This window comes from Chenopodium album, chromosome 6, assembly GCF_948465745.1.
Source record: "Chenopodium album chromosome 6, dcCheAlbu1.1, whole genome shotgun sequence".
Taxonomy (NCBI): Eukaryota; Viridiplantae; Streptophyta; class Magnoliopsida; order Caryophyllales; family Amaranthaceae; genus Chenopodium; species Chenopodium album.
In genome coordinates, this window is record NC_137839.1 from 56457803 (window position 1) to 56479960 (window position 22158).

The following is a 22158-nucleotide window of genomic DNA, read 5'->3' on the forward strand; positions in this document are numbered from 1 at the left end:
TCAAAGCTTCTTTCAACCTGTTAAAAGCTTCAAGACAAGCATCAGTAAATACAAATGGGGCATCTTTGGCCAAAAGCTCAGTTAGAGGTCTAGCGATTTTTGAAAAATCTTTAATAAATCGCCTATAAAATCCTGCATGACCAAGAAAGCTCCGAATTCCTTTTACAGAATTTGGAGGGGGTAATCGCTCAATGACCTCTATCTTTGCTTTATCAACCTCAATACCCTTATTTGACACCACATGGCCTAGAACGACTCCTTGTTGTACCATAAAATGGCAATTTTCCCATTTTAGAATTAAATTGACTTCTTTACATCTATGGAGCACCTTTTCCAAATTTTCAAGACATACATCAAAAGATGTTCCATAGACAGAGAAGTCATCCATAAAAACTTCCATTGAATTTTCAATAAGACCTGAGAAAATTGCCATCATACAACGTTGGAAAGTGGCTGGAGCATTACATAGTCCAAATGGCATTCTTCGATAGGCAAAGGTGCCATAGGGACATGTGAAAGTAGTCTTTTCCTGATCACATGGACGAATGGGAATTTGAAAGAAACCAGAATATCCGTCCAAGTAGCAGAAAAAGGAATGCTTAGCCAAACGTTCAAGCATCTGATCAATAAAGGGAAGGGGAAAATGGTCCTTCCGAGTTGCCTTATTCAATCTCCTGTAATCGATACACATTCGCCAACCTATAACAGTTCTAGTGGCGATTGGCTCACCCTTGTCATTCTTAACAACGGTCATACCTCCCTTCTTAGGGACTACTTGTACAGGGCTAACCCACTTACTATCTGAGATAGGGTAAATTATTCCTGCAACAAGCAATTTAAGAACCTCTTTTTTAACTACCTCCATCATATTTGGATTAAGTCGTCTTTGAGGTTCTATGGAGGAGGTATGATCGTCCTCAAGAATTATCTTATGCATACAGAATGAGGGATTAATACCCTTAATATCATCAATGATGTACCCAATGACACTTTTTTATTTTCTCAAAACGGTGAGTAGTTGCTCTAATTTTGTGTCATTAAGTTCAGCATTAACAATAACAGGATATGTATTAGTAGGACCAAGATATGCATATTTAAGAGTGGAGGGAAGGGGTTTCAACTCTACCTCGGGAGGCGTAGTACTCTCCCCAACACTTGATACACTAAGGACTTCCTTCACTAGAGCGGTGGTTGGATTTGCTTTTCCTTCCTCAAGTAGCCGCGTGTACTCCTTTGTTTCCCAATCTTCCTCACTGGTGCTTCCTACCAACACCGTTTCCAATGCATCGTCTTTCTTGATTAAGGGAAGTTGCTCACGTTCTAGATCATCAAGGACATCCACTTGGCAAATAGTCTCTCCCATGGAAGGAGTTCCCGTAGCGTTCAAGAGTGAATACTCCATTTTCTCGTCTCCCACCTCAAAAGTGATTTTTCCATTCTTCATATCAATGATTGCACCTGCAGTGGCTAAGAATGGTCTACCAAGTATAATAGGGACATGTGCATCCTCTTCCATCTCCATCACAACAAAATCACATGGGATAAAGAATTTTCCCACACGAAGAGGAACATCTTCAAGTATACCTAAGGGAAATTTAACCGTCCTATCTGCAAGTTGTAGAGACATGCGTGTAGGCTTTAGTTCACCCATTTGAAGCTTCTTGCAAATAGAGAGCGGCATGAGGCTCACACTTGCACCAAGATCACATAATGCCTTGTTGATCTCTATGTCCCCAAGCTTTACTGGAATTGAGTAGCTACCCGGATCACCTAATTTCTTAGGAAGTGTATTTTGCAAAATAGCACTACACTCTGCGTTCAACGCAACAGTAGCATTCTCCTCTAGCTTCTTCTTGTTAGAGAGCATGTCCTTCAAGAATTTTGCATAAGATGGCATCTCGGATATTGCATCTAAGAATGGAATGTTGATGTGAAGCTTCTTCAAAATATCGAGAAATTTTCCATACTTCTTCTCTAACTTAGCTTGGGCCAACCTTTGCGGGAAAGGAACTGTTGGCACATATGGGACAAGTGGTGGTGGAATTGATGCCCTTGATTCTTCCTCATTCGCGGTACCATCGACCACCTTCTCCTTTGGGACTACCCCGTCAACAACCTCCTTGGATGACTCTCTCATGGGAGGATCTTCCAATTGCTTTCCACTCCTCAAAGTCACAGTATTCATATGCCCTTTTGGTGGTTGCTCTGTTTGACCCGGAAAAGTGCCCGGAGTCTTCAAAGATTGGCCAACTTGATGAGCAAGTTGACTTATCTGATTTTCCATGAGCTTGTTCTGAGCTTGTAGTTGTTGGATGTTGTTGTTCGTTGTGGTAACGAAGTTCTCAAGCATTAGCTCAAGGTTGGATTTTTGTGGAGGTAGTTGCATAGGTTGTTGGACTAGAGGTGGTCTTGCTTGAAAACTGGGTGGAGCATTATAGTTATTGTTTCGAGGTGGTGGTGGAGGGGGATTTTGTTGAGCTTGGGTATTCTTGTAAGAGAAATTTGGGTGATGTTTCCAACCTTCATTGTATGTGTTTGAGTGAGGATCATATGGCCTTTTGGGATTTGAAGTGTAGGATGCATTGGCTTCCTCAATCGACATCTCCTGTGAATTTTGTGGGCAATCAGGGGCAATGTGACCTTGTACATTACACATTTGACAAGTTTCAGTAGATGAGCCAGAAGATGCTGCTTGGAATTTGTCAAACTTGCTTGTCAATGCCTGCATAGAACTAGTTAAAAGGGTTAGAGCATCAACATCATGCATACCTCCCTTTTTAGCATTGCGTCGTCCTCCTGGATGGTAATTATCATTTGTCGCCATCTTCTCAATTAGATCCTTTGCCTCAGTTGGGTTCTTAGTCAAGAGAGAACCCCCAGATGCAACATCAATATAGATTCGGAACTCATGAGTCAAGCCATTGTAAAAGGTTTGGATCAACATCCATTCAGGAATACCATGATGAGGGCATTGTCTCTGCAATCGCTTGAACCTCCTCCATGCTTCATATAAGGACTCATCATCTGACTTCCCAGAGTAGATAGCTCATTTCTCAACCTCGCAGTCTTTTCTTGTCCCAATAACTTGACTAGAAAAGCTTTCACTAGTTTGTCCCATGTATCAAAAGAGCCAGTACCTTCATCTCTCAACCATTCCTTTGCTCTAACCCGTAATGAGAAAGGGAATAGGCGAAGTCTAATAGCATCATCTGTAACACCATTTAGTTTCATGGTATCGCATTTTTCCAAGAAACTATCAATATGACTGACAGGGCATTCGTGAGGTGTGCCTGCAAATGAATCATTAGAGATGAATTGAATGAACTGTGGCTTCAATTCAAAGTTCTGAGCTGTAACGGGTGGTCTGACAATGCTAGAGAGGAGTCCCGTTGTGGTATCGGGAATGCCATATTCCAAAAGAGATTTTGTGCCTGGATCGACCATGTTTCTAAAGTGTTGATTCCTCCTTCTTCTTCTACCTCCTCGTCTCCTTGCGGTTGCTTCAATTTCAGAATCAAGTGGAATTAAATCGTCTGACCCTGAACGTCGAGTTTCATGCAACAAAGAACTAAAAGCAAAGAAATCAAGAGCACAAGAGACAATAGCCGAAGCAACAGATAAAGCTTAGTAAAAACGAATCACAAATAACTAGTATAGAACCGTTAGTCCCCGGCAACGGCGCCAAAATTTGATAGGCATATCGCGTACCTAACAAAAATAAACCTAACTAGACCACCACTATGTAGACGGGCAAGCAAGGGTCGGATCCCAAGAGACTATGGTTCAACCAATTAAATAGACTCAAGCAATTACCAAGCAAGTAACCAAATCAATAAATGAGAATCAATATCTAAAGGACTAGTCAAAACGATTAAATCTAAATAAGATGACAATTTAATGCTAAAAACATCCAAGATCAAGCTTCACCACGAATACAATTAATGCAATAGTCGTTCTACCCCTAACACAATATTTAATTGATTAAAGAGGAAAAGTAATCCATGAATAAAACCAATGGTCTCTCCCGAGTTATCAATGGCTTCTCTAATCACAATCAAGCCTACTTCCGTGGAATCATGTAAATTAAAGGCCTTAAGAACATTACTTTAACTTCCTAATCATCCATTCAACTACTCCCGTGATGAATTTCAAACCCTTAATTTATTTATTCAAATCCGTCAAAACCCAACTCCCGTTGCGATTAAAACAAAGGATTAATAACAATACCAATTATCCCTAATCTAGTATTGGCATAAGCATAATCAATTAAGCAAATCAATTACAATTATTATTAGAGAATTTAAAGAATTAAATCATGCATTAATCATATTCGGGTTCCGCTAGATCTTGGAATAAAGAACTACTCACACATATTAATGGAAGCAAAAACAATATTCAATGAAGAAAACATAATTAATAAGCAATTAAAAGTGAGAGAAGAAATAAAGATGAATACCAATTGCTTGAATGTAGAAAAGTACCAATTGTTGATGAACAAAGATCAAAACTTGAAAGTGCAAATTAATCTAGATCTAGAGAGAATATTAGGGTTCTAATAGTGTTTAAAAACTGCTAAGATAATAACTAAGTAAGTTTTAATTGGCTTTACAAAGGGGTATTTATATCCCTTAAAATAAGAAAACCCGAAAAAAATTGAAAATAGGATCCGCGAAACTCCGCCCGGTCAGACCGGGCAAAGCCGCCGGGTCGGGCGCGACCAACACCTTGGCTTTAAATACGATATCCTGTTTGCCCGGTCTGCCAGGGCAATGCCGCCCGGTCCGGGCGGACGGGGGCTGAACTTCTTCGCTTCTTTTCTTCTTCGCCCTGGCTACCAGGGCAATGTTGCCCTCCAGGGCGGACACGGGAAAAATCTCTTCCATCCTACTAAGCTCTCGTGGCAATCCAAAATGCGTCCTAATCATCCGAAAATCTTCATATGCCTGTAAAATCAATCAAATAGACCAAGCCACACTAGAGAAGAGGATATTAGCGAGAAATAGCTCCGTAGAGCTTAGAAATCACATAGAAATAGCTGTAAACCGAGGGTAAAATGTGGTATAAAATGTGTACATCAGTTAGCATGGGTTGGGTTGAAACAGGAGGTTGCATTCTCCCGGATCTTGTGAGGACGTCTATCGATGTATCTTCTTCAGCCCAAAAATCATCCATGGCGTATGACACCGAAGGTGGAGGTCCTACCATGTCTTTTAAGTAGACGTATTCTTCATCACTGTCCCAAAATCCATTAATATTTGCATCCTCTTCTTGTGGAACTTGGACTAGTTTCTTTTCATCAATCATTTTCTGAATTAAATCCTTAAATTTAAAACAGATTTCGATGGTGTGACCCCCTGATTGATGATACTGACAATAATATCTATCTGTCCTTTTCAATGATTCGAATGGTCTAGGTTCGAGAGGTTTGATCTCGCCACTCTCGGAGAGCATTTCGAACATTTGTACATATGGGATCCCAATTGGAGTGTAGAGTCTATTACTCTTCTTGGGTTTTTTGGTGACTTGTAAAGGAAAACACATTGCCTCATAAGTCATTCTCATGGGTGTGAATTCTCTCTTAGGTTCATCTTTCGGGAGTGGAACCTCGTCATATTTCTTTTAAAGTTCCTTTATAGCTTTGAGAGTTTCACGTAGCTAATGCGACCGTTCCATCATAGACAGTGTCAGCGATTGTATGTCTTCTTTACTTGCTAGTTCTGGAAGGTTATCCATGGCGTCGAAAAAGATCTCCTCCTCTTCTTCGATGGCATGGATTTCTTTAATAGGTTTGATGAGAGACGAGGGGTCAACCTCATTTTCCTCATCAGAGATAGCCAAGGCATGAGCAAGAGGCGCATTGTCAATACTTGGCTTCTTACTGGCAGGGGGCAATGGTAGCTTGTTGTTATCGATTAAGTCTTGGATAGCTTCCTTAAGCTTCCAACAGTTTTCGGTGAGATGGCCCCTACCTTGGTGATACTTGCAGTGTGCATTGGGGTTCCAATTAGCCGACTTCTTTTCGACTGGTGGGTCCCCAAATGGTCCAATAGGAGTTATAATACCTTTTGCATTTAATCGATCGAATGCGGTGTCATAACTCATGCCAATAGGAGTAAAGTTCCTCCTAAATGGTTTCTTTTGTCCTTGATTATCAATAGCAAGGACTTCACCTAGGTTAAAAGTGCTAACATTATTTGAGTGGGTGGTTTTGGAAGAAGAAGGATTGTCGTTCTTCTTTCCTTTCCAGCCACTGTTGGAGTTATTGTTGGCAGCTTTCAACTTAGCCAGGTCGTCTTCAATATTGATTCCAATGTCGTAAACGGCCTTGAAGGTATGGAGATTATTTTTATACTTGAGATGTTTGGAGTATTTTTCTTGAAGGTTCTTGATGAACAACCTTACAGACTCTTTTTCACTTGGCACCTCAATCATCTTAGCTGAGGTTTATCTCCATTTGTTAAAGAAGGAGGTGAAGCCTTCGTTCTCCTTCTGTTTGAGGATTTCAAGTTCCCTATAGTCAGTCTCGACTTGAATGTTGCATTTGTATCTATCAACGAAAGTGTTTGCTATGGACTCCCAGGTGGAGGTCTTTTCTTTGTCGAGATAAAAGAACCATTTCTAGCAAATGGTCTCGAGAGATAGTGAGAACAGAGAGGGGAACACCTTTTTGTCGATACCCTTAATACAATTATTGTTTCAAAGGCTCTTAAATTAAAATAAGGGTTATCGGTGGCTTTGAATTTCGGGATGTCGTTGGCATTGAACTTCTGCGGAAGAAGATCTTTGTCCACCGAGACGCCTTGTGAACTAATCCCTTGAAGCTTGGAGTCGCTAGATAGCTTGCTTAGACTCTCTTGCATGAGGTTCATCTGTTGTTGTTTCACGGGATCATCAATCTTAAGTGTTAGGAGCTTCAGTGCCTCAGTCACGGTAACCAGTTGGTTCCTAAGCTCATTGACTTCTTCTTGTGTTGCCATTACTGTCCTAGATTTCCTCTTACGAGCTATGGGTTTATCGAAAAGTTGGACTTGTACGAAAAGGTTGTCTTTGATTAACCGCCCTTCCTTTCTTGACCACGCGCTGTAATTTAAACCATTTTGCGTTTTAATTACTTGACTCAAATCGACCTTGACTTTACGGTTTTAAAGAGGAAAAAGGAAAAAATAGGTGCATATTTTTGGAAAAAATAATGTATATATTTTTAGGGAACTAAGTATGGTATTTAAATTTGAGGATTAATATCCGACTTACCCCCCCTAAGAAAAATGACGAAAAAACGCACATACAAGACTCTCTTAGACATGGTCAAGGTATGTGTATTGGTGTGTGCTTTGAGTGTAAGTGACATGCTTGGACTCTTGTGTAAGACAATGAGACTTAATGCCTAAACTCAATTAATGGCTTTACAAGGTATTATTGACAGCGAAATTTAGCCGAATTAATTAGCAAGCTGGTTAATTAGATACTAGGTGATGACTCGATCAATAATCCGAACTGTCGTCAAAATGACAGGACTGGCGCCTCTCTTTGCAGTGTAGTGCCAGACGACAGAGCTTTTGCCACGCGCCATACTCCACAGAGTGGCGCTACAGTTAAGACTTTGGCGCCATTACTGGAGCTTCAATCTTAACTATTTTCGGTGTTATTAATCTACAGGGGTATGCCTAAAGTCGTACTAGGTCAATTCTGATTAAAATATTAGACTTTATTTACTCAAATTAATTAATTAATTAGGCAAAGTTCTTTTAGGCATTAATTTATTTAATCTTAACACAAGGCAAACAAACGGTTAAGGAAAACATATACCATATGCACAACAAATAATGCACAATTAGTCAAGTAGGCACGATATGATGCAATGAGTTTGCAACCTAACCATGGCTCTAGTTCTCTAAAGTTCGGGATATGGTTTAGTCAATAGAGGGTTCATGGTTAATTGTCCGGATGCACCGCGTGGAAGCCTAAATGTGAAGGGTTGGCGCGAGTGGATAGGACACCGCGAGTTTTAGAAAAAAAAAAAACTCGCTTCCATGGTTTGGTGCATTCAACAATCTCGGATGTACCCTTTGTTGCTCAGAGCGTTCAATCAGGTAAATGGAGCATGAATTCCCAGAGGGTTATGTCCATATGTAGAACACATATGGGTTTCAGAAAAGTGAGAAAAACTCAATCAGGAAGTAGGATCGAGCAAACAATGCGAAAAACTGGTCGAAAATAGAACGCATATTTCTGGCTCGGTATTGGAAGAATTTGGCGCCAGCAAACAGAGATTGGCGCCGGATTTTGTCTGTAGCGCCTGGCAACAGAGTTGTCGTCTGGCGCTACAGTCAAATTTTTGGCGCTAATTTTCTGTTCGCTGACGCTAATTCCTACATGCCTCAACAACTTTCTATGCTCGATAAAATTTTCCAGTTTAGCGCATTGTTATTTCGGTCCTAGTTGTGAAAGATATTTCTCAAATTTCCTACGTGTAAAATCCTATGTTTTAACTCATTACAGATGGTCTTTCCAATGAGATCTTTTTTATGCATATAACAATAATGTTAATCAAAATTACGCACATGAAATACTTAGAACTTTTCGAGTCTCATTCACTCATTCTAAATCATTGCCGAAATAAATTTCTGGAATTAAAATAGAAATCCTCCCTAGTGGAGTCGCCAAAAACTGTAGGGAATATTTCAAGCGTTAACCACTAGCTTGAACCCCACTATGATCATACACTAAAGTACGGTGGCGTCCAAAGGGAAAGAAGATTGAGCAAAAGAGTCGCCAATAAGTTTTTTTTAGGAACTTGTAAACCGTTCACGAGGTGAAGGTTACACCCCTTAACAATCCAAGAGATTGTCAACTCCATAAGGTTTTGAACCAAATAGGGTTCGGGGATGAAGGTAAAAATCCAACCTAAAAGAGATTAAACCTGCCCTAATAATAGGTCTCTACTTTATTCTGATCGTATTCATGTGCGCTTTCTGACTAACATGCAATCATTAGGATTACCCCTAAACCTGTTTATCTATGTTGGTTGAATATTAATGCACAAATAAATCTATTATTGACGATCACTTGAATTATAATCAAATTAACCCAAAATAAGATTATTAATTATCTTATATAAGCGTGATTACAAGTACAATTTCCCTTTAAACATGCATAAAAGGTGTGATCAAGCAATAACAATAAAATCAAGCAACATAATAATAATAATAATAATAATAATAATAATAATAATAATAATAATAATAATAATAATAATAATAATAATAATAATAATAATAATAATAATAATAATAATAATAATAATAATAACCATCATGTTAAAGTATAATAATAAGATCCTAGGCATGATACTAACAAGATTAATAACAAACCCTAGCATGTCACTAAACAATAAAAATCAAAGCTTTAGCCCTAACATGATACTAACAATCATACATATTAGGAAGAACATAAAAGGCATCATACTTTTAATCATACTTGATATTAAAGTTACCCTAGACATGATACTAGGAATATCATAATAACAATCTAAGCATGATTTCTACATCATAATATCAATTAAACCATTAAAGTACTTACTTGGATGCCTCGTACCTCTTTCTAATAACAAAATACACACGTTAGTAACTTCAAGGAAAATAATAAAACAAACAATTAAATTAAATAATTGAAAGAGAGATTTGGGACCAAACCCTCAGAAATTAAAACATTTCACGTCTAGGGCGAAGGCAACTTCGAATATGGCTAGGTGTTTCTAAATCTAATGAATGCGGAATTTTTATTTTTGAGAGAAGACTAGTTTAGAAAAGAGAGAGAGAGAGAGGGAGTAATCAAGAAAATCTTGATGAGAGTTGCTAAATCAAAACGGAGTTTTTAGGAAGCTATTTATAGAAAAAATCAGCCAAAAAGATAAAACATCAAAAACAGAGTTCTGACGCGAAAAACCAAGTTAGCGCCAAACGCTGACGTTAGCGCCAGGCGCCAAGCGTAGCGTCAGGCACTACAGCTGGCGTTTGGCGCTGACTAAGAAATTGACGCGTTTTCTTAAAATCAGATAGAAATTGCCGTACAGTAGGATAAAATCGTATTTTCCTCAAAAACGTTCTTTTATTCTGATTAAAACTTTAAAAAGTCAACAAAAGTCAATTTATCAATGCTAATTAAATTAGGAATGAAAAGAACCTTCTAGAATAATCTAGAAGACTAAAACTATTCCTAATTGCATTAGGAATGATAAATCCATATTAGGCCCTCCTCTAGATCATTGGGCGGGCCGCATATAAGGCTCAAACCGGGCCCAGTTTAGTAATTTGGCCATAACTTCCTCATCATTCATCGGAATTGGGCTTATAATATATCGTTGGAAAGCTCTTTTCAAGCCCCATCCAACTACACTATTATTGGACCCATATCATGGACCAACCAAACTGGATTGGCTGTTTTCTTAAATTAGGTTTTCAAAAACAAAGAGAAGAGAAAATAAATTAAAACTTTCCGCAACACTAAACTTTCCACACTTTCACTTCATTCGATCATGATTCAACGTGAAAGGTACTCATCACTGGGTCTGGTTTTGGGGAGACACAAATGGGTGTCTATTATAGGTGATCAGGGGTGGAGACTATGTAAACTTTCTTCCTCCGGTCCTTCCATTTGGACTCCTTCCCCACTACCATCATGTACCCCTTATGGCTAATAAGGGTGAACCATTCGGCTCCACTTGATTGTGGGGTTTTGCTTAGGTAATGCATGTGGGCAAATACCTCAAAGTCGGGATCTAACTCCAGCATTTCACATGCGGCAACATAGCTCATTATGTTGACCCAAGAGTTAGGGGCTAGTTGCCAGATTCCCAGTTGGTATCCATCTAAGATCCTCTCCACGGCCGGATGGAGAGGGAAGCGCAGACCAGCTTGAATGGCCGCCTCATAGTAGCCAAAGCATTAGTCATCGTAGTTGGCCTCCTTTGGCCAGACGACTGTATCCACAACATCCAGCACAGAGAGTAGAAACTCATGTCCCATGACATGGTTGGAGATGAACTTCCTAAATTCAACAGCCATTTTATCCTGTCTGCCGTTGGGAACATGCAAATAATAGGGCGCATGCTCTAGCCGACGCAAGGCATACGGATCAGCCCACCCTTTGCCCCTGTTAATTGATAGGGACTCTCTAGCAGAATTTAACTTTGAACACGCCTCCTCTGAGTCAATGGAGGCGCTGTCAAAAGATGATAAATCAGAGTCATCATCAGAGCTATCGTCCAAGTTGGAGGCGTGTTGGCTAGTGCTAGCAGTGTCCTCCCCCATTTCCTCTTCCGGCATCGAATTACTTGGCCTGGGAACTTGTTTTTCATCACCCAACTCCTCCAAAATTGAGGAGCTTGGGGTACTAACAGCGCTGGGCGGGTGATCATGAATTTCGGCAGTAGGCACTCTAACGGAGCCCTCTGAATATACGGTCGAGCTTTCCGAATGGTATCAGGTACCATCCATCCTGTACTTCCTACTGGTTTGCCTCGTTCTGCCCATGGTGTCCTGCATAGGCACAGACAATATCAGATTTGGAGAAGTTCCCAAAGGGGAGTCCTGCACAGACCGTGCCGGGTGCGTTTGGGAAACCATTTTTGAAAAAATAAAAGAAACAAAGATTAAAAAAGAAGAACAGACGGTTACCTTACTAAGTGAAGGTAAGATGAGCCACTAGGAAGATCTGGTCGTCTGCTTACAGGCGGACTGGTAGTCGAGCGTTGGATGCTTTCACCGAAGAAGACAAGTTCTCAAAGTCAAAGATTCAAATATTCTCTCTAAAAATTCACTCAAACGTGTGAACATAATGAGGGGTCAACCCCTACTTACAGAAAGGGTGAAAAGTCTAGGGTAAAACCCTAGATTCTACCCATGATAAACGGTAAAATGCCGAACAAATGACTGAAGGACACGTGTAACAAGCGCCCTAACGGGACATCCCACGTGATCCCTGTGAGGGGCAAATGATTTAGGTATTTCTACCCTGCCACTTGGCACAATAAGAGCTTTCCACATGTCAGCTGAGAAGGCCTCCAAATGGACCTCTCAGGGGCCAACACGTGTTAAGCAGATATCCCCTCAGCAATTGGCGGTCTTCAAGGCCCTATTCCCAAGGTAGCCGCAAAACGGCGCAGCCTAAATCTCTAGGTCATCAAATCATAGGGTAGGGCACACCTTTCTAGGACCCTATAAATTGGGAGATTCTCCCATTTATTGGGGCACGTCTTAATCATTACATAATTTATTGCTCTCGGAAACAGATAACACTAGATCTCAGAATCTGAGAAGATGTTTACTTTCCGCACGTTTTACTCTGAATCCGTAGTAACTTAATCTTCGGAGGTGGACCTCTAAACATCTGGAGCTCCGTTGGCTTGTAGGTACAGGCCGCTTCGTTGGACTCAATCTTCGAGTTGTAACTCTCCCAAAGGACATAAAATCACCTGAAAAAACCACCATCTATTTTTTTTTTTAAAAAAAAAACTACCTTTTTTTTAATTATTTTTTTAACCGAAGTCATATTCTAATATGCGTCTCCATGACTTCAATAATTTTTAAACCCATTAATATTTAGCTCATTATAATAAGTTATTAGATAATATTAAAAAAGATCAAGCCATATAAATTTCTTATATTGCACACAAAATGTGCGTGTATCTTCTACTAGCTGGTATATACGAAGCATAATTTATAAATATTTCTTTGATTAATAGTAAGAAATAAAAAGGATACATCATTTCATCTTTGAAAATTTATAACTAAATCAAAGACCACTACAAGAAAACACGTTTTCAGATATTAATATTACCGACGGGCATCAAATCAGTCGGTAAAATGAAATACTCCTTCCGTCCTCGATTGATAGTCACTTTTGCCATTTTTGTTGACTCAAAATGTTAGTCACATTTGTTTTTTTTCAAGTACCTTTGATATTATTTTTTTTTACCAAAATTCTCTAACATTTGCTAAAATATTTGTGCAAATTTAACTTTCCCATGTACTTTAATTACTTTTTCTCTCTCTCTCTCTCTCTCTTTTTTTTTTTTTTTTTTTTTTGCATACCCAATGTAAATGTACTTTTTCAATGTACTTTCTTTATTTCTCCTTAATTTCCGTGATTTTTTTTAGCAAAAGTGACTATCAATCGGGGACGGAGGGAGTATTAATTAGCAAATGATTTTAAAAACGCTCGCTAATTACCGACCGTTAAGATAATCAGTTAAATTTTTTCACAATAGTTTTAGAATGTTTTAATCAAATATAATATTAATTTAATAATGAAAATTTAAATATACCGTGCATGACACGAAACCTAACCTAGTAATAATTAAAAAAATCACCGCCACCGGCTACCCACCCCGCTAGCCCTCACCCCCAACGCGCCGCGCTCCTAGACCCACCCCTTCCAATACCCCTGTGTCGCCCCTAGAGCTAGGGTTTCAAAGGTGGGAAAGGGGTGGTTGGAGGCTTTAGGCGGTGAAAGGATTTTTAGGGATTTATCGGGGGCAGGAAAAGGGGTTTCGAGGTGGTGGTATGGTAGTTTAGAGGTGACACAGGGGTAGGGGTAGGGGGAGCGCCAGTGCGAAGAAGGGGGTTGGTTTGGGCATGGTCGCAATGGGGGTGGGGATTAGAGCGGGGTGGAGTTGGACAGGGTGGTGGGGGTAGGGAGGGTGGGTGGGATACTAGGGGAGGGGATGGTGGGTTTTTTAGTTAATTATTTTTAAAAAAAAAATTAATTTAATTTTAAAATATTTTTTTGCCAATTACACGCCAACATGTGTCAAGTAACTTATTATCACAAGTTAAAAATCGATTGGAACCATTAGAAGAAAATTCGAATTAAAGTTCAAATTAGTAAAAAATACTCTAAAGTTGAGTTTAATTTGGACGAATGAGCCAAAGTTGGGATTATTAATGTTAATTTTTCCATTTTTTAAAAGGATAATGCTATATGCAGTCCTTAAACTTCATTTTTAGTTGAGTATAAATTAAAAATTTATCTACCATTTATGAGTAAATTAATATAAGGAAATTTTGTCAGAAACCACCCGTTAAAAACACTTTTTTGTCAAAAACCACCCAAAAAAAATATTTGTTGTCTAGTACCACCCATTTTCAAAAAATTGTTGTTAAACGCCACTAGAGTCTATTTTCCGGCATTGACCCAAAACTCCGGCGTTGACTCCAACCATAAAAAAAAACCCCCCGCACCACCGCTTCTAGCCACCACGGCCACTACGCTTAACCAATTTACTTGCCTTAACCCACCAATCGCACCACCTTAACCCACCCACCACTCACCTAACCCTAACTACCACCTTAACCCACCTTACCGGAACCCACCCACCACCTTTACCAACCTAACCCGAACCCACCAACCAGAACCAGGTCACCACCTTACCAACCTAACCCTAACCCACCCAACTAACCCAGATCTTAAACCCACCTAATCCGAACCCACCCACCATACCCTAAACTAGATCTATCACCTAAACCCACACAAACAAAACCCAGAACTACCACCCTAACCCTACCTATTTCGACCAACTACCCACCAAAAACCATCCACCACAACCGCCCAAAACCACATAAACAACCCAAAACTTAACGAAATAATTTTTTTTTAAAACATTAAAAACAAGAAAACATACCTTTAATCGAATTTTGCTTTGAATGTCACCTCGAATTTGGTTTTATATGGTCAAATTCGACCATGAAAACTCTAGATCTAGAGTTTTCATGGTCGAATTTGACCAGAAAACCATCAGTTTCGTGTCGACCGCACCTCCACCCGACCCCGGCAAGAAGATCAAAATGGCGTCGTGACCCAACCCTTCGCTGACGAAAAAGAAAATAGAAAAAAGAAAGGGAAGGAGAAGAGGAAAGAGAAGAGAGAAAGAGAGGATGAAAGAAAAGAGAGAAAGAAGAAGGAGAAGAGCAGCATATAGCAAAGAAGAAGAGGAAAGAGAAAGGAGAAGAGAAAAGAAGAACAACAACGGCAAATACAAATGAGAAGAGGAGAAAAAAAAGAGGGGGGAAATAGAAGGGGGGAACCGGGGAAGGGTCAACGCCGGAGTCTAGGTCAATGCTGGAATATAGACTCCAGTGGCGTTTAACAACATTTTTTTGAAAATGGGTGGTCCTAGACAACAAATTTTTTTTTTGGGTGGTTTTTGACAAAAACCTGTTTTTAATGGGTGGTTTCTCACAAAATTTCCTTAATATAATGAATTTCTTTTTATTGTCAATTCTATCCACTTTTAACTTCTCATATATATAGCCTTAGTTTTTTATAGGGTTGCATAAATCTTTTTCTTTTTAATAAGGTGAACCATGAAGCCTTGTCTAATGGCTACCGGCTGTTCAACTTAGCTGGACCTTTAGCTCGACCCTTGAGCCTTGACCACCTAAGCAGTAAATGAAGCAGTGCAACACGTATACATCAAAATCCAATATTGTACTCCGTATCATCTTCTTAAGAACCCTCTAGAACCTACACTCTAAACTTCAAACTAAAGGCTTTCCTAGAAATTTCTACACTATTCTCTACTCTACTCTAGTCATCATCTTCTAAATCCAATCAATTTTCTCATTTCAAATTAACCCTGAATTTTTGAGAGAAGAATTAAGCAAAAATGGAGGATGATTTTTCACTGGACTTGGAAGAGCTTCGCAACCTGCAATCCATTGCTAAGAGACCTCGCGTCATCTCTCTCATTTCCTCTGAAATTCACAACTTAGAAAAGGTTCTTCATCACCTTTTTTTTAACAAATTTCCGATGTTTATATGTTGTCTGAAGTAAATTTTGATTTCTAGGGTTATTGTGTTTGAATTTATGATTTATATATTTTTTGAAAGAAAATGAATTATTGTTTGTCTGAATATTGTGTTTGAAATTTCAATTTCAAATTTTCATATATTTTTTTCCTGATTTGCTGTTTATTTGTATCTAAACTACAATTGCAATGATATTTGCTTTCATATTCAAAGATGAATGCAATTCAAGCTCTGATAAATTTTGAAGTTAAAATGTGATTTAACAGTTATGGAATCAATTCTAGCTTTTGAGGAAATCAGAAAATGATTGTGAACTTGTCTTTGCTTTTGTTCATATATTAAGATTTGTTATTGATATACGAAGTAATATTCAATTTTTAGTTTGTATAGATGAATAGTTTAAATGCCTTGTTACTGATTTGAAGTACTGCTAAATTTGAATGTTCAATTATAGATGATTAATTTAGATTGTTAACCTAATGTTTAACAACTTGTTGTTTGTCAACTTACTTCAAAAACTTATTACTCCGTACTTATTTTCATCGATCATTTACTAATTACTATATTTCTCTAATTGCATAATGATAATTTTTTGATAATTATATATTGTGCAGTGTGCACATTGATCTGAATATCAAGATCCCACATATTAATGTTTTTTCTTATACATTATTGTAAATTTGCAGTTAAAGTTTAGTCAGACTATATTAAGCATAATGCACATCAGTAGACTATATTGTGCCTTGTTAAGCATAATGCATATCAGATTAGAAAAATGCGTAGTATATGGGAAAAAATTAGGGTTTTACTATATAGTAACTCTGTTAATTTTGCTTTTCTACGTTCTGCCCTAACATATATCACCTTCTACACTGTAACCCCAATATATATTTTGTTTCCACACGGTAACCTTGTCGTTATCCCGCCGTCAAAAAATTCCGTTAGTGGAGCCCACTCTCAATTTATTAAATTTTTCTTAATCAATTTGCGCGCTGAAAAATGTTCCGTTAAAGGTTTTGTGGGTTATTTTGGCCTTTAAGGGTCCAAATTGAACTCAGATTTCACAAAAAAAAAAAAAAAAAAAAAAAGTAAATGTCTCGTTATAAGTATTAAAACGTGAATACGTAAATCGAGACATTACTTAATAAGCAAAATGAGGCATTTAATTTATTTTTTTGCCAAATCTGAGCTTTATTTGGCTCCTTAAGGTCCAAAATAGACTCAAAACCCTTTAATGGAACATTTTCTAACGCGCAAATCAATAAAAAAAAAATTAATAAATTGAGAGTAGGCCCCACTAACGGATTTTTTAACGGCGGGATAACGACAAGGTTACCGTATGGAAACAAAAGTATATTGGGTTTACAGTGTGGAATGTGATATATGTTGGGGCACAACGTATAAAAGTGAAATTAACAGGGTTACTATATAGAAAAACCCAAAAAGTTATGTAGCTTTGCAAACATAAACATTGCTATTGTAGTCAATCAATTCTTCATTTCCTTCCATTTGGTCCCTCAATTCTGTTTTTCTTGTGGAATTGGATATAGACCAAATAGTGTAACTCTGTCAGATCCTCTTACAATTTTAAATGGTAGATTACTGGGTGAATTAATGGAACAAACAAAACTCCTATAGATGTTTTATTTCTAATTCACATGGATATTTTCATTAGGATATCCAAGACTGAGTTCATTTGGTTAATGAATATTATTTCCTTGGTTTTTCATTACTTGAACGCCAAGGAAGTGCTTCATGATACTAAATTCGTCATCTGTCATGGTGTAGGTTAAGGAGATCGCCCCATGAAAGAACTAGCATGGCTTAGGTCCACAACGGCTATGGATCCTACATTGGTGGGAACCATTGATACCCTTGGCCATGGGATGTGTGCTTTGGAAGGACCTTGGGAAATAGGATGTTCTGACCATGACTATCTTGAGAGGACCATAGTAGTAGGGACTCCTTGATGATTAACTTAGTCATTGCGGGAAGCATGCAGTTGCTAAAAGCTTGCATCATGAATTATTTAATTGCCAAATATGTTAGTTGACTTTATACTCACTCCATTCTCATTGAAATGTTATTCAAAGTTAGATTTCTTGTAAGGCCAAAGATTTCTTTATTTTGACTGAAATTTGAATTAGAATTCAGCTAATATCATTATGTTAATATGGTATCATTTGGGCCTTCTCTTAGTTTGAACTGTTTGCTAATCCTTGTCCACACACCAATGTATAAGAACCTAATTTTGATATTTGAATAGTGTTACAGGATGGGCAATGTTGCTCAAACTCTAGTACCCATGTCCGACATGGGTACGTGTCAAGTGTCTGACTATTTTATGTGTAGAATTTATGATTTTGGTCAAAAATGAAGAAGAAAGTTTTCTACTTATATATCCATGATTCGATATGGATACTTGATGTAATATGAAGAATCCGAGTATGCTACAGAATTCTACATATAGACTTGAGATTAGAGAATATCTCTGGCTATGAGTGCTTTCTTTCAGCTGTTGCAAGCATTGGCAAAGTATGAGCGTATAGAGTTACAGTTGTGAACTTAGTTACTGCTTGTGACCTGTAGTTGACTGTTGAAGTGTGTATATATGTTCTATCATTATCATGTATTGAGTTTAGCCTTTTTTCTGGGTAGCTGAAGGCCAATGTGTGATTGGGCAGTAGCATTTAAAAGGCCGGATTATAAGATTGCTTTAAAGGGCTATCATTATTTACTTTGTCTTTCATTTTGATATATTACCTTGTACTCATTTTAAATGACCTTCTTGGGAAATCATGAGTACAAATCTCAAATTATCTGATATCTAAATCATCATATTTAGGTAATTTGCTTCATTTACTGTTGGTTCTACACCTATTAGATCTTTTTTCCATGGAATCATAAGAAGTAAGATTCCTTGTCTAATTTTTAGATAAGAAGCTATGGTTTAATTCATTAACATGTACGTATGGCAATTTGGCGATGTTTATCTTTTATTTTTTTTAGATGTTTTTATTTGTGAATCTTCCTTGATTTGTTAATTTTGGAATAAGGTGCCTTGTTCTAGTCTCAAAGAATTGAATGGGAAACTTTGACTAATGTTTTACCTTTTGTAGTGATTACAGTTTGACTGATTTTTACCTTATGTTCTCATTGTTTTAATCTTATTGCCTTTTTGGGATGTGTTTGAGCTGAATCTGAGCAGTGTAGGTTTAGTGTATTCATCTTTATTTGATTCTGATTGTCTATAACATTTTTCGTGCATAGTTGTCAAAAGAAAAAGGTTCTTCTTCAGCTCCCCAGCATCCTACTCCAATTCCTATGGCAACAACAAAGGTGCCTTACACTCCCACACAGACTTATTCTACTCTTTCATCTTTCAGCTGGGAACAGGACAATGATAAAGTAAAGGTGAGGATCTGCACTTCGTTCTCAAGGGAGAAATTTTTGATAAACCTAATGCCACCTCATAATAGCCCAGCTTCTTGCTCTTTATTTATTATTAATTTTCCTAAACTAGGTCTCGTAGATAAAGAGTAATTACAAAATTTTGAGTTCTGTTAGACCTTTTGATCTCTGACCAGTTACTTTCCAATATATGACCCTCAAGTATTTGAGCCAGATCTTTCTAAATCTGGATACTGATATTCATATCTGCATTTTGCAGATATATCTGTCTCTAGAGGGAGTGCAGGAAGAAAAGATGGAGAAAAACATCAGCCCAAATTCTATTGAGTTCAAGTTTCATGATGTGCAGGGGAAAATTTATCAATTTGCCATACCCAAATTGAATAAAGATATTGTTCCAGACCAAACCAAAGTCATGATCAAGCCCACAAGGGTAATTGTACATTTGGTCAAAGCTTCGAAAGGGAGTTGGCAAGATTTGCATTATAAAGAGGACAAGGTAATTTTCTGTCACTATGATGTAAATTACCAAAATAATCAAATTTGGTTCATGTAGATGACCCCATTTATGGGATTAAGGCTTTAAATGATTGGTTGATTGGTTGATGATGTAAATTACTCCCTCCATCCCAAAATGTTAGGCCACAATTTTATGCTAAGAAATAATACTACCTCTATTTCTTATTATCTGCGACATTGGAATATTTTATGTCTCACAAATAATACCCCTTTTAAGCTGAATTTTGTACTGTCTTATATTAGCCTTTTGACTTGTTTAATAGACTATGAATTATATCTTTGTATTTAACATACTACCTCAGGATCATATTATATGCAACTTTGGGGTATTATTTGTGAGATATAAAAAATTTCAAAGTTGCATATAATACGATCCGGAGGTAGTATATCATACTATTCATGGCATGTTGCTCCTATGTTATTGGACTCTTCGTTTTACCTCAAGTACCCTTGTCAGACCCTCGACACTCGGACATGGGTATGACACTCGGACATTTTATTTTAGTTCAAAATCATAGAATTGTTTCACAAAATAGCCGAGTTGGATACTTGACACATACCCGTGTCGGACATGGGTACCCGAGTCCGAGTAACATAGTGTTGTTCCTTCCCTAACCATGTATGAATAAAATTCATTACTACGGAGTACTTTAGTACTGGTTTTAACTTTTAAGTGGTGATCAATATCCACGATGAACTTGAAATACTCGTGGTACACATGCTTTAATCAAACAGTGGCATGAGACTTCCCTTGTCAGACTATATGTAAACATATTCCCATTATCCTCATTTTATATTGCATACCATATAGACGTGAATGATATTTGTTGGCAAAGAATTTCCATGTACTATGGGGGTGAAATTTAACTCAATATTATGAAAATGATTTCCAATCACATGTTAAAATAACCTAATTATTAAGTATTGTTATGTGTGGTTTTCTTATTTATTTGGTTTTGGTTGATGCAGCTGAAGCCAAATCTAGACAAGGAAAAGGATCCTATGGCTGGTATAATGGATCTTATGAAGGTATCTTCTAAATCTTTACATTTTTTAATATTGTGGTGTTGATTAATGGGTAAGCCTGCAAGCTATACTGTTGTTCTGGGCTTGATTTAGTGAGATTGCCGGAATGACTTTGAATTATTTCTGAAGTTCATAGGCTTTGATGTTTGCATTAACATGTACTTCCTCAATTTTGCAGAATATGTATGAGGAAGGGGATGAGGAAATGAAGAAAACCATTGCTAAAGCTTGGACTGATGCAAGATCAGGGAAGACTGCCGATTCTCTGAAGGGATACCGTTGAAGATCTGTTGGTTATCAGAAAGTGCATAGGCATCAGTTAGGGGATTCTGATCCATTTTTGTCACATTATTTGGGATTTTGCTTGCACAACTTTCTAAATTGCATCCTTGGGCTCTTAGCTGTAGACGTTCTCTGCTTTCTGGCTGTCTTCGACCTTGTTGGGGTTTGAATGGAACCGGGAAAGGGATTTTATGTTGTATGACTTGTATCTACTAGCTAGGCTACTTTCATAATACTCTCGCAATTTCATCCAACATGCTTGTTTGAAAGGTTTGAAACTTCAACCTTCTTAATTGTCTTTTTCAACTTGCTTCGTATTCGTCACAGTAAACTGTACAAGTACAACTTTGCAAATTCGCCTTGGCATGCATGTAAAGCAAATAGAAAATGTGGATGCTTAGTATGACATTAATATTTTAAGGGAAAAGAGGAGATTTAGATTACATTAAACCCCAAGTACACCGCACCAACCAGAAGAACAAAAGAAGCATGCTTAATTGCTTACAATAGAGCAAATGCAAGCCTCCCAAAAAATTAAAATCCAAAGCAGCAAATAATCTAAAGTAGCCGAAATAAGAGAAAATTTCCCGCAACCAAAGCATGGCAGGATGGATAAACCCCAGCGAAATGAGTCGCACTCACTGGTGGGGAGTCGTAAATTGCTAAATTAGAGAGAAAATGTAATTGTGTGGATTACCTTCTCATTGATCGTTCATGAAAATATATAGATGTAGACACCTAAAAATGTCTCCCCAAAACCAAACCTGATGATGAACAACCTTTCACCGATACTATTGGTCGGGTTCAGTATTTAATCCCGAGATTGCTTAGAAAATCGTATTTGATTAAATTCGTATTTTTGAATAGTCCATGGATTAGTCTTGATGTTTGGTAAAAGCATAGTTTTAATTTCAGCCCAAACTTATTATTTATTTTTAGCCAAACCTTTTTATTTTATTGTTTTATTATTTATTTTTGGCCCAAACCTTTTATTTATTTTACTTGCTTATTTCCGTATTTTAGCCCAAACAACAATAAATCAGGAAAAGGCCCGAAATTATCAACCGACACTTAAAATGCTGAACGAAATTAGGGTTAAAAATGAATTTAGAC

At 37.7% G+C, this 22158-nt stretch overlaps 2 protein-coding genes and 1 non-coding gene across 3 annotated transcripts; 2 read left to right on the plus strand and 1 right to left on the minus strand.

Annotated features, from left to right (window-relative positions):
• Positions 1–994: 994 nt before the first annotated feature.
• Positions 995–3444, minus strand: LOC145636982 (uncharacterized). Its single transcript, XM_081688509.1, has 3 exons — positions 3138–3444; positions 1886–3024; positions 995–1840 (listed from the first exon to the last, which is right to left on the minus strand). Exons 1-3 carry the CDS (start codon positions 3442–3444, stop codon positions 995–997), a joined length of 2292 nt encoding a protein of 763 aa, XP_081544635.1.
• On the plus strand, positions 2955–3060 carry LOC145637735 (small nucleolar RNA R71). Its single transcript, XR_014114464.1, has one exon. It is a non-coding gene; the product is annotated as a small nucleolar RNA R71 (small nucleolar RNA).
• Positions 3445–15523: 12079 nt separating the features above from the next.
• Positions 15524–21351, plus strand: LOC145634919 (uncharacterized). Its single transcript, XM_081686250.1, has 5 exons — positions 15524–15775; positions 19078–19221; positions 19478–19717; positions 20707–20766; positions 20942–21351. The coding sequence occupies exons 1-5, from the start codon at positions 15665–15667 to the stop codon at positions 21044–21046; spliced, it is 660 nt and encodes a 219-aa protein (XP_081542376.1). The 5' UTR covers positions 15524–15664; the 3' UTR covers positions 21047–21351.
• The last annotated feature ends 807 nt before the right edge of the window (positions 21352–22158 follow it).